The sequence below is a fragment of the Podarcis erhardii genome (genome assembly GCF_964252035.2).
Source record: "Podarcis erhardii genome assembly, chromosome: 1".
Taxonomy (NCBI): Eukaryota; Metazoa; Chordata; class Lepidosauria; order Squamata; family Lacertidae; genus Podarcis; species Podarcis erhardii.
Genome location: NC_138497.1, coordinates 31,250,751 through 31,269,221, shown reverse-complemented (window position 1 = coordinate 31,269,221; position 18,471 = coordinate 31,250,751). Strand labels below are relative to the sequence as shown.

Below are 18,471 nucleotides of genomic sequence, written 5' to 3'. Positions count from 1 at the left end.
CATATAGAAATGAAATATTATTATTACTACTACTACTACTACTAGTTACAAATTCCCCCCTTTCTTTTCTCTGCATGCATGTATACAAGACACATGCACACTGTCATTCATGCTCCTGACTTCTCTTGTCCCCTTTCTGCTGATGGCTACTACATCTACCTTTCTACTCATGGGAACTCATTTCCTGCTGGCCTCTGATGGGAATTGGTGGGCACCCTAAAACTAATGGCCTGAACTGTTTGACTGCATTGCATTCCCTTTGTCTTTTCTTTTTGTCACTGAAACCGTCTCACAATATGAATAATATACAGGGGAATCCCCACTTACGCAGGGCTCTGTCCCCAGCTGCTGTGCATGTCACCGGGACTCATGTGAGTGGGGATTCCCCTGTTCTGCCTCTGCCCCACCCCATTCCACCCCCCTTTTCAGCACTGAAAACAGCACACATGTCACCAGCAGCGCACATGCTGATCGCACACAAGTGGGGAGACATCTGTAGTGGGGAATCACTGGCCCTCTGGATGTTGCTGAACTACAGCTTCCATAATCCCTGGCCATTGGCCATGTTTGCTGGAGCTGATGAGAGTTGTTCCCCACACCTCAAGGAACACTTGGGAGGTAGTTTTCATGGTGGCTGTGTGAGGAATAAGATAGAATCTGGTGTGTGTGCTGCTGAAGGATTGCCTTAAGTACTGGGCTTTGGAAAGGGTTGCACTTATAGCCATCTGAGCTTCCTATTTCCATTTTAGAAAGGATTGTTAGTACTCTTTTCAGTGAGATGGAGCAGCAGGATAGCCGTGGTGCCTGAGGATGGCTTGTACTGTGACGTACATGTGTGCAATTTACTTATGGGCAGCGGACAAATAATATTATTAGAAACCTCCATGTAAAAGGGTTTTTTGTGGTTTTTTTTTTTTACAATAAATAGGTTACAGTGCTTGCATATAAAACAAATGAATGTGATTCCATGAGAAGGTCCTGTGTATATTTTGGTGGTATATTTTGGTAGGGTGACAAACTATGTGTAGGCTCTTTGTGTATGTGTGCATGTACATCCATATGTGGTATGTTTTCCTGAAACATCCCAGTTTGAAATGCTCCTTTTTTGGCACTACAGCCTCTTGGTTTTGGCATCTTAAGAATCTGGAGGAATCATTTAAAGATCAGAAAACTCCATTCACTGCAGCCCCTGAAGGCTTCACATTTTGTGACACAGTCATTCCAGTCGACTGAGCTCTGTCGCTTGCGGATGAGCCCATATAAGGAAGTTGTTTCCTGCGTTCCAAGTTATCCGTTTGTCCCTCTGCCCTTCCGTGCCCCCTTTGCTGAAGAAAGCTGGTATTTGAAACTGCAGCTCTCGGCTCATTCCTTCTCCCTGTTTATTTTTGGAGAGTTACTATTTCTGCTCCTCTTAGGGAGCTATGTTGGGTCGTGCCCCCTTCTTCCAGGAGGCAACGGACCCCAATGACATGTATTGTCTATTTCCCACAGTCACAAACTTTACATCACGAAACAATTTCCCCCCTCACCTGTAGAAGATGCTGAGCCTTTCCACCAGAGTGAAGGTCGCAATGGCTTTTGAGAGACCCTCAGGATCTATTCTATTCTCTTGCTACTTTCTGGAGGGATCTAGAATGTTCTCTCCCCACACCCCCACTTTAGCAATGAAAAAGCTGAAGTGACCTGAAGACTTTACACCTCTGCAAATGTTGTTAGAGTTCCTGATAGTCAGCTCAAACATGTAGTAACAACATGTGGTAATCCTTGCAGGAGTGCACCACTGTGCGCTACAGCTGGGGGATCAATTGTTAAGAAAATAAGAAGAGTCCTACTGGATCTGATCAATGGCCCATGTTGGTCAGTATCCTGATTCTAAGAATGGCTAGCCAGATGGGAAGTACACCAGGAGGCCACAAACCTAGCAGTCCATCCTCTAGGATAGCTCAGTTGATAGGACACAAGCAGGGCTTTTTTATATAGAAAAAGATGTGCCAGAACCAAAGTTTTTTAGGGGAAGGACATCGCAATGCTACAGAGGTGCCAGAACACACAAAAGAGGTGCCAGTACTCAGTTCCGATGAGTTCTGGCTGGAAAAAGCCTCGAGTATGAGACTCTTAATCTCAGGGCACCACAGTTCAAGAAGGACACTGACAAACTGGAACGTGTCCAGAGGAGGGCAACCAAAATGGTCAAAGGCCTGGAAACGATGCCTTATGAGGAACGGCTAAGGGAGCTGGGCATGTTTAGCCTGGAGAAGAGGAGGTTAAGGGGTGATATGATAGCCATGTTCAAATATATAAAAGGATGTCACATAGAGGAGGGAGAAAGGTTGTTTTCTGCTGCTCCAGAGAAGCGGACACGGAGCAATGGTTCCAAACTACAAGAAAGAAGATTCCACCTAAACATTAGGAACAACTTCCTGACAGTAAGAGCTGTTTGACAGTGGAATTTGCTGCCAAGGAGTGTGGTGGAGTCTCCTTCTTTGGAGGTCTTTAAGCAGAGGCTTGACAACCATATGTCAGGAGTGCTCTGATGGTGTTTCCTGCTTGGCAGGGGGTTGGACTCGATGGCCCTTGTGGTCTCTCCCAACTCTATGATTCTATGATTCTAGGGTTTGAGCTCCACATTGGGCAAAAGATTCATTCATTGCAGAAGGTTGGACTAGATTACCCTCATAGTCCCTTCCAGCTGTATAATTTTGATTCTATTATCATATGTTTTGAATATTTAAGTACCACAAATTCCACTTTCTTTTGCCAGGCTGAACTATTGCCAGCTAATTTTATTGTTATTGTTGTTTAGTCGTGTCCAACTCTTCATGACCCCATGGACCAGAGCACGCCAGGCACTCCTGCCTTCCACTGCCTCCCAAGCTAATTTTATTATGTGATCCCAAATTCTAGGATTTGGAGGGGGGGGGAATCTAACCATTGTCTCCACACTATTCCACACTATAACTTTATAAAACTCTGTCACATGATTTCCCCCATAGTAGACTTTTCCACTATGCTTTAAAACCTTTCCTAATAGGAAAAAACGATTCAATGACTTATCACTGTGGTTGCACTTTCGTATACTTTCCCCAGCGTTATGGCATCCTTTTTGAGATGTGGCAACTGGAATTGGTTGGGCTGAGGCCAGGTAGAATGGATTGTGTCTGTTTAGATTGCACAAGGGCAATGTAATTTTGAATGCTCCCTTACATTTTTTTTTTTTTTTAAAAACAACTTCAAATAGAAAATGAGAACAGTCTGGCTAGAACATGTGCTAGTTTTCTTATCGTGGGGGAATGTGAAAGAACCTTCAAAACTGGAATCCTCCATCTCTGGTGGTACATTTCATTTTTTCACCTTGTATATATTTCAGATGGAAGGGAGAGAGAGAGAGAGAGAGAGAGAGAGAGAGAGAGAGAGAGAGAGAGTGTTTGCCGTAGGTACACCAGGGATGGATTGGTTTCTTAGTCACTGCCCTACACCAGCTCTTTTCAGGTTATGAGGTGGGCTTGCCAAACAGATGTTGAAGGTTTTTGAACAAGTAGAACAATTTCTCAGTGAAGAAGAGACTAGGATATTATGCAAGTTCTTAGAGGGAACTTTATATACAGATTTTCTGTGATATGCCACATCAGAATTTGGAATGAGAAATTTGTTTTGTAAATATTGTTGTAAATGTGTCTGCTGTGGATTTGGCTAGGGTTGCCTCATTTTTCAAAACCTAATCCCAAGGGAAATCCCACTTCCACACATTTAAGCAGTTATGTTTGCCATTATTGTATAAATGTTTGCTGAACTTGTACCGTTTATATTGTCTGCATTATTTGCTTAAATTACTATTATTATTTTGAGTTTGTTTGAGGTTGATTTTGTTATGATTGTAAAGCCATCCTGGAGGTTCTATTTGTACGACAGAAGGGCAGGATGCAAATTATTATTATATAATAAAATAATAACCTAGGTTTTCTTTCCTGTTTCTCCCTCATATTGCTTGCTGCCTACTGTAAGCATTCACCAGCTAAACCAGAAAAAATGCGGCAAAAAGTATGGTATGGCTCAGTTGGCGTCAGCGCTTCCAAGTGAGTGCAGTTTTGTTTAATTCAACAATGATTCAAAGTGTGCTGTTGTGGTCACTGGGGCAGTTTCCTAGAATAGCAGCTATCTTCCTGGTTGTTGCTCCTTAGGTCTTTACACCCTGCTAGATGCATTTCCTTAGGCTGTTAAATTCCATTTCCTCTGACATCAGTGACTGCAGAGGAGATGCCCTTCAAACTTGCCCCAGCCCGTTTTCCTTCTGGTTAGTGCAACAAAGCTGGCAGAGATGAATTCACGAGCATCTTCAGCAGCTTTGGTATACCAAAAGGAATAAAATAACAAATTTTTGTTAATTTTATTATTTATTTTATCACTCTTCCTTTTCAAAGACTGCCCAAACTTAATGCTTAAGTTTGAGTATGCTAATGCTAATTTTATTTCTTACTAGATGAATAGTTGGTTAGTTTTCTGTTAACCCCCCCCCCTCCACATACCAAGTTTTAAAGAAACTATGAAGTGCATATAACTCAGGTTATATGCTCCCCCCCCCACAATTAACACCAATATTTGTTTTGTTTTGTTTAATCTTGTGCCCTGCTGTGCTATATTTATTGTAATGATTTGTATGTTTTAAACAATATATATAATTGTTTTTTTAATTGTGGTTTTTTCTACGTTTTTAGCTATTCCTGTTTCTATGTATAGTATGACTGCCTTGAGTCCCATCAGGGTGAAAGGCAGGGTATAAATAAACATATAATACTAATATCCTGAAATTCAGATTGAGAGCAAAAAAAAGGTTACATAGGTGTGTTAATACATTTTGCCTGTAGCCCCATTCACTCAGAGTGCAAGAAAGGTGGGTGAGGACTGAAACTAGTGATTAGGGCAAATTCTTGCACAGAACAAGAGGAGCAATTCAAAGCATGTATGAACAGCAAAGCGAACAAGAAATTGTGCTCTAGTTGCCCTCTATGTAGTTCACCCACTCTTCTCAAAATACAGTTAGCTGAAGTCCTAATATATATTATTTCTGCGGCAAAGACAATCTCCAACCAGCAGAGGGCACTCCAATTCTGTTCTGAAAGCTGATGGACACAGAGGCGCTTCGTGACATCATTACCTTTTGATAAACAGACTTACAGTAAATGGCCCGTTATGTTAGCTCATGCATTATATTTATAAGACACAAGGGGAAAAGAGCATGTGCTTGCTGAAGAGATCATCAGGCGCCTGACAAAGAGTACTCCCGTTAAGAAATTACAATGGAATGAAGGGAGGACGGCGGTGAGAGACTCACCACGACATCTTTCTAAAAACACAGTAGTTTCTAGAGATCTCCTTTATGGAGTCTGTAGTATCTCTTCCTTTCTCTGATCTTGTTTAAAACAAAACAAAACAAAACAAAACAAAACAAAACAAAAAACCCCAACCGATATTAAGCATAAATTCCTGATTTCTTTTTGTTTCCATACATGAAACATATTATGTTGTCTTTGTCTTAAAGTAAAAATATATTGGTGGGAGATATCAATACAACCACTTACTTGCTGTAGTCTTAATTATGTCTCTCCTAGGAGAGATAGTGGCTAGGTCTCTATATTGCTGTATTATAGCTGGGGAATTGGGACCAGAGGAGTACAAGAGCATCATGAAGGGCATTTCATGGAAGTCCCTGCCTGCACCCGTCAGTCTTCTCAAAGCGCCCTAAACAGCTGAGCCTAAATAAAGGACATATTTTACTTCATTGTGAACACTTAAAATAATATGCAAACTACTGTTTCTAAGCAGAGTTAATGTAGAGTAGTGCCTAAGAGTCTGAGCTGCAGTTGGAAAATCTGCAGTAAGTTGAAATATTGCCTCTTATCATAAACTCACCTAGATAAGCCACTTCCCATCAACAAAATTGGGATACTAATATTTACCAACTTACATATGTGTAAGAATGATTACAGTAACATAATGTATGCGAAGCACTTTGAATAAAGTGCTATTATTGTTGTTATTGCTGTTGCAATTCAATTTTTATACAAAAACACACTGATGCAGAATTCTAAACGATTCGTCCAGACAAGCAGTATTGGAAAGAGTGAAAAGGAATTTCACAGGGATATGATATGATATGATATATTTTCCAGCCCCATCAGCACAGAAAGCACAGTGAACAAAAAAGGAGGAGGGTGGGATTGACAACTAGCATGAATAATTAGATTGACATTGCAATCCTGTGCTTGTCTACTGACACATGCAAGTATATATAGGATAGAAGCTTAATTACCTCATTTGGGGGCCTGAAACTTGCCTGTACTAAATTGAGTACTAAAGATGTTGTTGTTATCCTGCTTTCTTTCCTCAAAATAGGCTCCAAATGGCTGACTGTGATATAATCACAATATAAATTGATAAAAACAATACAGTAAATAAAACTCACCATTAAAATGTGCAGAACTTGAAAATTGTAGTGCAGTACCTAGCAACTAAAGGACACAGGTGGCGCTGTGGGTTAAACCACTGAGCCTAGGACTTGCCAATCAGAAGGTCAGCAGTTCGAATCCCCGCGACGGGGTGAGCTCCCGTTGCTCGGTCCCTCCTCCTGCCAACCTAGCAGTTCGGAAGCACGTCAGAGTGCAAGTAGATAAATAGGTACCGCTCCAGTGGGAAGGTAAACGGCTTTTCCGTGCGCTGCTCTGGTTCGCCAGAAACGGCTTAGTCATGCTGGCCACATGACCCGGAAGCTGTACGCCGGCTCCCTCGGCCAATAAAGCGAGATGAGCGCCGCAACCCCAGAGTCAGCCACGACTGGACTTAATGGTCAGGGGTCCCTTTACCTTTACCTAGCAACTAGAACAGAGCAAAACAATTAAAGAGGAATCAGCTAAAAGCACAGGAAAATAACTTCTCTGTAATGGGTGCCTGAATGCATAGAACAGGGGCATCAAACCTTGGGGAGAAATTTGATGTGTTTTGATTTACATTCAAGATCTAAGGTGGGGTGCGTGGCGGGGGTGAGGCTAGAAAGAAATGTTTCTATAAGGGATGAATGTTTTTCTTTCCTGAATAATGTAGGCAAGATGATTATGTAGTTAAAAACGTAAGAGCCTGGTGGATCAGGCCAACGGCTGATTTAGTCCAACATCTTCATCTTACAGATGCCTATAGGACACCCGCAAGCAAGACTGGAGCACAAGAACAGTTTCATCTCCTGTGGTTTCCAAAAATTGGTATTCAGAAGCATACTGCCTGCAACTGTGGAGGCAGAACACAGCCTGCTTTGTGGCTACTAGCCATTGACAAACTTATCCTCCGTTCATATGTCAAAGCCTCTCTTAAAGCCATTCTGGATTAGTGGCCATCACTGCCTCCATAGTTGAATTATGCGCTTCATGAAAAAGCGCTTTCTTTTGTCTGTCCTGAATCTTTCAGCATTCAGCTTTTCTGGATGTCCACGAGTTCTAGTGGAGAGGGAGAGTTTTTTCTCTCTATCCACTTTCTCCATGCGATGTATAGTTCTTTGAAATTATTTCATGTTACCTCTTGCTCACCTTTTCTCTAAATGGAAAAAGTCCCAAATGCTGCGACCTTTCCTCATAGGGGAGCTGCCCCACTCCCTTGCTCATCTGGCTTGCTCTTTTCTGAACATTTTCCAGCCGTACGATATCTTTTTGGGGGTGCAATTTTCCATATGAAAACTTCCAGATTGTACCTCAAGAGCATCTGTAATTCAGAAGTGTTTTGAGAGTTCACTCTGCAGATGGTTAGAGGGAGGTGAAGTTTCTTTGGAAAGCTCTGAAGTAAAAGAGACATCTCTCAGGGGCAGCTTTGGGTTCTGAGCTAGCAGTAAGTGGTTGAGGCTGGGAAGTCTACAAGCATTTAAGCACCTGAGGCTTAGCACCTCAGAACTGGAAACCAAACTGGCGATTGAATCCTTAATTTGAGGACTCTAGAGATGTGAAAATCTGTTAATCACAGATGGAAATTAATTTGATTTTAATAGGATATTTCCCATTGATGATCTAATTTTTATAGTTTCCCATCCCACGTCTTCAGAACAAGTTGGGCTCTGAATTCAAATTATTAATAATGCCATCATATTTTCTTTGTACATAGTGACTCTAAGAATTGATAAAATCTCAAGAGTAACTCCTCTCATGCTAGCAAAAGTCGGGGTTGCAAATTGGATGTTTATTTTTGGCCACCCCAGTAAATATTCAATAGAGGGGGTTATGCAGAGATATATCGCCATATACTTTATTTATTTTAAAAATGTACTGCTTAATATAATAATGTGGTTGACATAAAAATAAAAAACCAATATGGCAAATTTCAATACATTTTCTTAAAATTAGACAAAATGAGATAAAAAATAAAATGTAACTGTATTATCACAAATCAAATTGAACCATTGAGACATTAAAATTTAAGAGAATTATGCTGTTCATGGCTAGCATCCTGTAGGAGCCACTTCCACTATTACAATGGCATTCCCCCCCCCCCCCGGCTACTGACACCTACATACTTCCCGGTTCATAGAGAGGTTTCTCCAGTCAACATTTTAAATGGGAGGGCGCCAATAAATGTCCCCTTTGGATGTTTGAATCAGCCCATAGTCTAAGAAGGGGGCTTGCTGGTGGCACTGCCATGGCTCCTGAATCTTAACTACCTTTAGATGAAAGCCTTTCCCTAGACGCTTCCACCTGTTGATGTCCTTGCTCAGGGGCCGGGAGAGGCGGGGGGCACAGGAAGCAGAGTGAGCGAGCAGAACTTGGAAGGAAGGAAAGGAAGTCTGATTAAGTTTTGTCTCGAAGTGTCTGATTTTGGGTTTGTCCCTGCATTGATCTGCAAGGGAATGAGGCAAGTAATGGCCCCTTGGGGACCTTCAGGACTTTCTTCTCAATGTCAGCCGTCATTTTCAATCACCCTCTCCCTCCCAGCCATTAATTTTGGCCCGGGATCATGGGGACTTGTCCATCTATCACACCTAATTGACACTAAATGATCTGTCAGTTTATTGATGAACGGCAGGAGTGGAATTGTCACAATATATTTTACTTTCTAACAACTCCTCCTGACAATTTTACCTTGTCCATCTCACTCTCCTCACATAAATCTCCATTGGCCTCTCGTTCCTTCTCTTGGGCTGTTCTGGTGCCAGCCGCCTCCATGCCATCAGCACGCATCAAGGGCATCAAGATGGCGGGAGAGCTACACCGTGTGGGTTTGGATTTTTTTTCTTCTTTTTATAGAGTGGATGTTCCAGGAATGCTAACTGGCTCCTGTCCTCTTCTCCTTCCGTGTCATTGCTGAAGGGTGGTTCTCTCCTTGCCTTTTCACAGCCAATTCTTATGTCGACACCCAGCAAAACAGCAAAGGCAAAGGGGGAGGCAGAAGACTTACCTTAAGGATCTGCTACCTGTACAAAGGTGGCTGTAGGGTCAATTTAGTGTTCTGTTCTCTGGGTTTATTTGTTCTGTTAATCCTAGAGGTGTGTGGGTAATCACAATTGGTTGTTGCTTTTCTACTTTTTATCCAGAAAAGCTGGAAGAGCAGGGTTTTTACAAAAAGGTGGTAGGGTTTTGTTACTCTGCTTTTTTCTTATAAGACCTGATCATTTTGAGACATTGTTTTCTAAGTAGAGTAAGTAAAGCTGGAAAAGGTGCCGAAAATGGCAACCAACCTGATAAAGTGTATGGAGTATGACAGAAGGTTACTTTGGGGGCTCTTTAGCTTTGGAAAAAGATGAAAAAGAGAGGACATGATCGAGGTGTATAAAACAATGCATGGTTCAGAAAAAAGATAAAGAGAGGTTTCCCTTCCCTCTCTCAATGATCCAATGATGCTGAATGGTGGAAGATTCTGGGTGGACAAGGTATTCCCAGCCTTTGGGGCCTGGAGACACATTAACACCAAAAAAGAGGCATTTCAGAGAAGAAAAACGGGCAATGCTCAGAACCACCTCCAAAAACCCCAAAGAAAACACAGGCAAAAAAAGCAAACAACCCACCATGCCAAAGTCAGAAAAACTCTCTGTTAGAAAAATAAAATACAATTAGTAAGGGCACAAGGCCTTTGCAGGTGACTAAGGACATTATGGTGCCCAAAGGCACCACATTTGGGACAAATGGAAATGCTTCATGCAGTAAACTGTAATGCTGTTAATTCTTTACAAGATGCAGTGATGATAGCCAAATTATGTGGCTTTAAAAGAAGTTAATGGAGATAAGGCTACCAATGGCTGTTTGTTATTTCCAGTATAAGAGGCAGGATACCTCTGAATACCAGTTGCTGGAGAACATGAGCAAGAGAGTGCTGAAAGGGAGGGCTTTGGCACATAGGTAGGGCTTGCTTGTGGGTTTCCCAGAACATTGGGTTGGCCATTGGGAGAACAAGATGCTTGACTACATAAGTCTTTGGTCTGATCTATCAGGGATGTTACATTCATAGGTGAGTGGTATAATTTTTTATGAGCTTTAATCTGATGTATAGCTTAATACTGAGAGAGCTGGGATCTGAATTATATCAAGTAAAAATGCTAATGTTGGAGGCTGCTATGCCACTTATTATCATTTTGTTTATAATGTGAATATTTTTTTCTTTCATCATAAATCTCCTTTGTGAAAAAGAATAAAGTTGCAAACGTCAGAAAGTTGGCTGCTTTGTACTTCTTTGAAATTTGCTGCTGTCGCTGCCCTCTGACAAAGGACCCTGGAAGTGATATATATACTAGCACAACCATTCCCGGGATCAGAGATTTTGCTGGGTGGAATATGGCTGAAGTGCACACCATGCTGGTGCTAATAAGGACGGAGCTGAAATTTCCCCCAGATTTTCACAAATACCCTTGGCAATTCTAGCGCGGGGAAATTATTTCATCTTGCTCTCACTTGATCTCACTCTCATTGATATCCTGTAGTCAAATCTCTTGGCTAGGTAGCATAGCGACAAGATCCTGCTTGCTATATAATCTTGATTGGCTAGGGTCACCACTGTGGTTAATCCAGGAAACACGTTTCCAGCATTCAGTTGTGTTCGTGATGCAGGCACATAATCAAATCCACTTCCTCCTGCTCACCATGTGATCCTAGGGTGGGGTTGAGAGAGCAGAAGCAAGCATAGAAAACAATAGTCCTCAATATGATGATGAGGATGACGATTTTTTAATGTATGTGTTGCCTTTCAAGACAAAATAAAGCTTTCACCAAAACTATAACATACACTATATTAATAACACAATATAAAACCAAAACATTACGACATTAGAGCATTAAAACAACAAGTTAAAACAATACAGCACCATATATGAAGAAGCAGTTTTGAAATAATAAATGTTTTCAGAGTCTGTGTAAAATCCAGTAAAGTAGGATTTTTTTAAAAAAGTGAATATTCACACATTCGAAGTATCTTATAGGGAAAAGACTATTCCACTCAAACTGCTGTTTTACCTCCAAAATCAACATTGGAGAAAATTCATGGTAACCCTACTAAAACATACACGTTATAGACAACTCCATGTCATTTAGGCAAGTTGCAGCTGGGTCTTCAGCACTGCACTAAAATCACTTTTCTCCCCTAACTGGAGTAGTCTGTACAAAAAAGGAGAATAGTTCACTTTACATTGACCACAGATTTATAGTTTTTAGCAGCTATGTATTGGAGGTAAAAACTATAACCCAGGTACAAGCAGTAGTAGCTGCTGCTCTTAGCTAATGGAAATTCTGTTCTGATTCTGAAGTTTGAGTCTCTGGCAGATTCAGTCCACAAGACCATATCATAAGGACTGAAAACTTGGCCTTGCAAAGTGCTGCATTCCTGTTTACGCAAGAAGTAAAATTCTGTCCTTTCTCCGTCCCTTGAGCCAGTGGCAATCTGCAAAAGCTCCCCATGTTTTCAGCAGCTTTGTTTGGAAGCGGAGAGATTTTGAATGCTACGAACCTAACAAATTGCTCTGTTTTCCCTTTGATGAATCCGCTCTTCAAGAATAAAATGTCTGTGAACATCAGTACTTTCCTTTCCCTTCTGTTCTTCTAGCAAGAGGGCGTCTTCAAGGGGCTTTCGTTTTGCGGGTCATTCATAAAAGAGAAATGGCATAGACAGGCTAGGAAGTATGTTCACTGCCATGCTGAAACATCCCCTTCAGCTGTGATGACAGAGCTTCTGCATCTGGACCTACAGCATCTTTTGATATTCCAGTCCTTGGCTCCCTGCAGAGCTCTGTCAATCCCCATCCCTCACAACTAGCACTACTGGGTCGCTCTGCCTGTGTATGTCACTCTCCAGAAGTGGAAAAAAAAACTAGGCACTGTACTTCCTGTGTGTCTACATTAGCCTTCTGTTTTTGGAGTTTTCAAAGTAACATGACTCTTTGAGTACAACACTGCTTGTCGCAGGGTTCAGGACAGTCAACTGTGGTTTCCAGAATTATTGCTGAAAGTAATTTTTTTGGAGATCAAGATCATTTCTTGAATGCAGAGGCATAATGGCTCAGCTGCTCATGAAGTTGAACAGAAGACAGACAGATATAATTATTGCGGGGAGTCTTTTAACTGAATGGGCAGTTGAACACTGGGCGGGGATGATTGAATGAAAGTCCAGAAAACATGAGATCTCTTTGTCTTTTTCTGCCTGGGGGCGGGGGGACGAACTGCATGTTACACCATATGTATAGCCACAGTCTTCTTCTTTTTTCACGTGGGGGGAGCAAAGCTGTGAGGAATTTAAAGCAGAGAAGTGCTGGTCAGGGAATTAAATGGAAATGCTGTTGTAAGTTTAGTCAGAAGGGGGCAAACTTTGCAAAGAAATATGCACAAACTCCAATGCAGTTGCAGCCTTGGCAGTCTCTGTTCTACCAAGTTCGGCCCCATCAATACTTATTGTACTCCTCTATGGATAAATTGAGCATTAAGGGTTAACCAAAGTGGACTGGGGGCTGTGACAGAGTCAGACGATAGTATGGCCTCCCAGTCTAAAGAATACAGGTCTGGTAGGAAAGAGGAAGGCAGAATTGACTGCTGTGCAAACACTCAACTCATTCCATTTTCCTAATGCACCTTTTGCTTTTACCAAACCTCAGAGCTATTCATGTGTTGCTCACCTGAGTTATAATCTCATGGGTCATTCACCTTGTTTTGCCTCTCTCTCTGAAGCAAATATGCTGCCTGATTGTGTCTTGTTTTACCCAGACTTTGTTTTTTGACCACATCCAGTTAAGGGTGACAGGATGAACTTACTTCTGCAAAGAAAACAAGGTTCCAGCATGATATTGTTTACCTTCTTTTTTTAGAGAGAACTGTTAGTGTCAGCAGGTATTTTCTCAGAAGTGTATATTCTGAACATAATACTTGCAAGTAGTAATGGCTGGTAAAGGAGTAGGTTTCAGGAAGATGAAGGTGATTTCCTTCAGTGTGTTCAGATTTCTCTGCCTAATCATAGATTTCTCTGCCTAATCATTCTGTTTCATATATTGCCCTGTGATGTGGCATGGGAAATTTCCCTGCATTTTATTTTTCTGTGGAAAAAAATCCATTTCATAAATTCATTTGTAACAAAGAATGGATTGCAAGATTAACTGTTTCAAAGTTTTTACCTTTTTTTTTTACCAAATACAAGTAAAACATTCTAAAATTAGATCACTCATCGGGGGCATCAGAAAATTCCCCGATGCAAACTGAAAAGTTTTCGATGCAAACTACTTATGCAACTTACAAATGTGTAATTCGGAATTTTCTGGAAAACTTGTCTCATAGATGGTCTCCAATCACTCTTCGACTACACGCTCCCATATCCAATATATTATCAGAGCAGCTTATGTTATTTCCCTGTTCTTTACCAGCTTCACCACTCATATGCAATTTATTCATTTTATGTTGCATGCCTGTACAATAGGCTGACCTCCTGGTGCTCAGCTGTATGTACTATACTGTACCACCGCAAGGAAGAATAACTAGGGCCGGCGTTGAGCTACGGATATTACAAAACATCAAGGGCATTTGCCCACATTTGTCCCACTTATGTCCCCTGTTAAAACAGGTTAACGGTGTCTAATTAACCACTGAACATTGTCATCGTGCATGAATATAACATCCTTGCTCTTCTTGGAACCTGGCTATTTTATCTCCATTAAATCTCCACAGTATTCCATTAAATAGGAGAGAAACATTTTAGCAGAGATGATGTCTACATTAGTGCTGCCTTTCACCCTTCAGCACTTAACCTCTGAGACACTGGCACTTATGGAGGAGAATTGCCTCCTTGCCCAAAATCTGGTGTGTAGCTTAGGGGGAAAGAGAAGAGGGGAAGCATCAGTGGTGTACATGAATGTGTTTAGAGAAGCTATTCCTATTTGAAAAGTATATCCTTTGACAGGCTTGACAGAACCAGGTGTTGTATTCATCCATGTTGCTTCCCTCCCCTATCCCAAAGCCTCAGGTTAGGTCATCCCTGTTCCCGATTGTTTACCTCCTGAGATAGGTTAGGCTGAGAGATCCTTTTCAAAAGCTGGGCTTTATTTCTGAAAAGACCTTTGAACTGGGGTTCCCTGTGTTCAAACCCGACATTCTACCATCAGCATTCTGCCGGGTGGTTCTCTTGTGTGTTCACATAGTGACTAACACATGACACTGTAAACTGTTCGTTTTGATTTTTCATTTATTTATTGACAGGGTTTGTGTTCTGCCCTTCATCATAAACAATCTCAGGCCAGATTACAAAGTTCAGAACATTATAACATTCTAATACACGCTAATTTAGACCTATAGATGGAAATTTAGAAATAATCACTATAATTTAAACTGAAGTAAAATAATCTCACCGTACTAGAAAAGACTGTGGCCAGGTGGACTCTGTGTCTGCTCACTCTTCTCTCTAGGTTCTAGTTGAGGGACAACTTCAAGGCCCCTCATGATCTTCCTTCTTATGGTCCTTCATCTTTAAACTAGACCTGGACTAGAAAGCCCATCAGAGGATGCCTTTGAACAGATGACTGTCCTTTGACAGCCCTCCACACCAATAACTGTTTTCCGTAAAGCAGAACACATGGCCACCCTAGTTAGAAGCTCTGCGGTGTAAGAAAATGAATCCTGTGCCATACTATCTCACATTAACAAGAAATAGTGGCAGTTGCGGCCACATTTGATAACATTTGCCACTTAGAGACAGTGCCTGATTCTATAAAAGCTAAGGAGACAGGTATTTCCAAGCCCTTTAAAGTACTGCCTCTTGATTTTTTGGTGGCATTCCTTCCTTGCGGGCAGAACATGTAAAGGAAAGCCCTGTTTTGTTCTTGGTCATGCTGTGCCCCCACTCTAGGAAATGAGAAAAGAGTATTTCCCAGTACACAGAGTTAAAAAACTTCATCCTGTGAAATAGTCAAAGCAATCAGTAAGTGATGGAGTATCTGCTAAAAAGAAACCTGGCATTTAATTAACTTTTCAAAGTGCTGGTTCAGCAACCTCCATGTTTTACATTTTGAATATTGAACAAGCATCCCTAATCGGATCTGAATTAGTTCTGGGCTTGCTGGGGTGGAGAACGAGCGAAAGAGCAGCCTGCCATCTCCCCCGCCCCTTGTCGCCCTGCCTTCTCCTTCCAACTTCACATTATTACGATGATGAACTCTGGGTAATTCAGCCAGATTTTGCCTGAACCACAAGGCGTCTGGTCCAGCCTTTTCCAGGGCCATGTAAGGCAGCTAGGTTAAATAGCAAATTCTTTGTTTATGAACTAGGGACAGCCGGGAGAGCCTCCTCTCCCAAGTGTTTGTACCTGTCACTAGTCTGGCATAATCTTCCTATAAGGATTGCAGATTCTATGCTTTTAAATTTGCTGTTGCTTTGGGCTAGTGTTCAGGGGCAGTTTTATGGGCAACAGAGAACCCTGTTTTGCCGCAATTTTGTTGTGACACTCCTTGTACAATGGTTAATTCCTTTTTGTTCAGCAGCCCATCATTTGATTTGAGTTTTAACCCACTCACTCCATCTATTTATGTTTTCAATATCTAAATTTTAGAATACTGTATCTCAGAACATTCTCAATGACTGCCTTCCATTACTTAGCACTCCCCCCACGCATATAAAGGACATTGCTTTTTTAAAAAGAGCAGCTTTCTGATGTTACAGGAGAACAGCAACGTCTAGATGTGAAGTGTGACTTGTACAACCTCTCTACATCCCTTTAGTGCAAAGTGCAACACATTTTCCCTGCTGGGGAAATGTGCAAGTTTGCATTTGACACAAGTGTGAAAGAAGGCTGCATGAGTCATTTGTGCATCTGCTGTTTCTTAAGAACTTAAGAAGAGTTCTGCTGGATCACACTAAAGGCCCATCTAGTCCAGCATTGTGTTTTCACAGTGGCCAACCAAATAGCTACGGGAAGCCCACAAGCAAGATTTGAATACAAGAGCACTCTCCCCTCTGGTAGTTCCACAAACTGGTATTCACAACTATGCTGCCTCTGACAGTGGAGATAGAAGACAGTCATCGCGGCTAGTAGTTACTGATCACCTTATGCTCCATGAGTTTGTTTAATCCTCTTTTAAACTCATCCAATTTGGTAGCCACCACTGCTGTTGCTGCTGCTTCATCACATGAAAGGCCTTGTTGGGCCTTAGAAGTGGAGGAAGTTCCACACGTTCCCCCTTGCTTTTTAAAACTTGCTGCACAGAGGGCACTACTTTAGTTGACAGGCTTCCGTTTACGTTTTATGAGCATCCTGAGTTATATCTAGATGCCCTCATCAACTAAAATACCAACTATCCGACTTCTAGAAAACATCTGAAGGCAGCCCTGTTTAGGGAAGTTTTTAATGTTTGAAGTTTTTGTTCTGTTGAAAGCCACCCAGAGTGGCTGGGGAAACCCAGCCAGACGGGCAGGTAGAAATAATAAATTATTAGTATTATGATGATGACGATCATCATCATCATCATTATCATCTTTTACCAGGATTACATTGAAGTTTTTGTTCTGTTGAAAGCCACCCAGAGTGGCTGGGGAAACCCAGGCAGACGGGCAGGTAGAAATAATAAATTATTAGTATTACGATGATGACGATCATCATCATCATCATTATCATCTTTTACCAGGATTACATTGAAATAAACTTTTCCTTAGGAGAGATTTCAAAAGAGTTGCTGAAAGTCCATTTCTCTACTGCTGCTTCCTTGCAAATATTCCTATACTCCTTTCAGCAATGGCCTTTTCTTGTCTTTCAGGTCAAAAAAGAGACCCACAGAACAAGAAGTGGAAGAGTAAGTTTCTTGCTTCACCATCCACCACATTTCTGCATCAACAGAATCAGCCAAATGTGACATCTTTGTTTTTTATTTTCTGTCTGTGGCAGTAGAACAGACACCAAGATTGCCTCCCTCATCATTCACAGGGGGCTGCATCCAATTCTGCCCCGCCACTTTCAGAAAACTCTTTTTTTCTCTAGTCAACACTTTTGCAATGGAACACTTTTGCGAGGGAATTTTCACGATTTCCCCCTTCTCTTCCATTCCCTCAAATCACCTTGCCCTATTCTGTTTTTCTTCGGAGGTAGTTGTGCACAGAAGACAGTGGAGTGAAATAGGACTTCAGTAGATATCGTTTTATAGTTATGCCTCTAAGATTGTCTTCTGTCTCTGGTTTCTTCTAGCCATCGCCTGAGACAGCAGAGTTTAGAGGCAGAGGATGAAGAAGAAGGTAAGGGCCTGCATTCCTAACTGAATTTTTTAAATAGGATTTTAGGAGATCAGCAGAAAAATTAGGTTCGCACAAATGAAGTGGATTAAAGGGCCTTGTTACCCTTAGAATCATAGAATCATTGAATTGGAAGGGACCCCGAGGGTAATAATAATAATAATAATAATAATAATAATAATAATAATAATAATAATTTATTATTTATACCCCGCCCATCTGGCTGGGCCTCCCCAGCCACTCTGGGCGGCTTCCATAGAAAGCAATGCAGGAATCTTAACTTTCTTGTAGCTTGAATCCATTGGTTCATGTCCAACCCTCGGGAGCTGGAGAAAAGAAGCCTACTCCTTGTGTAACAAATCCATGTTCAAAATATATATGGACTTTTTGTGCTTAGAAAAATTATAGGCTATTGAAAAGTGTGGAACAAGCAGATGATTAAAAGGAAGGTGTATAAACACCTTGCAACCAAACCAGGATGAATGCTCAATAAATAGCTTGTTTGGGGTAGCTCTGAGGTGCCTACATTTGTGTTCCAGAAGTCTTTTCAGTTAAGATTAAGATGAATAGAATCTCCCCTAGCAGAGGTATCAAGTGAATTTAAGATATATGTGTAAGATAAAGGGTATTTCTTCTACTATAAGGCGCAAGAGGCATAGCAAGTGACTTTCTGTGCTACCAGGGCCTTAGTGCTTTTTGTGTATGTGCAGGCATGTTCCATTTGTGGAACTGTGTGGGAGGGGAAGAGATCATTCAGCATCCTCCTCCTTCC

General features: G+C 41.4%; 1 protein-coding gene across 1 annotated transcript in view; it reads left to right on the top strand.

Annotated features, from left to right (window-relative positions):
• The window catches only part of IFT43 (intraflagellar transport 43), a 47,006-nt gene that overhangs the window by 8,905 nt on the left and 19,630 nt on the right, over positions 1-18,471 (top strand). Inside the window, exons 3-5 of the mRNA XM_081866551.1 lie at positions 4,003-4,073; positions 17,231-17,266; positions 17,656-17,702. Of these exons, the coding sequence (XP_081722677.1) occupies positions 4,003-4,073; positions 17,231-17,266; positions 17,656-17,702 (154 nt within the window). The remainder of the gene's footprint in view (positions 1-4,002; positions 4,074-17,230; positions 17,267-17,655; positions 17,703-18,471) is intronic.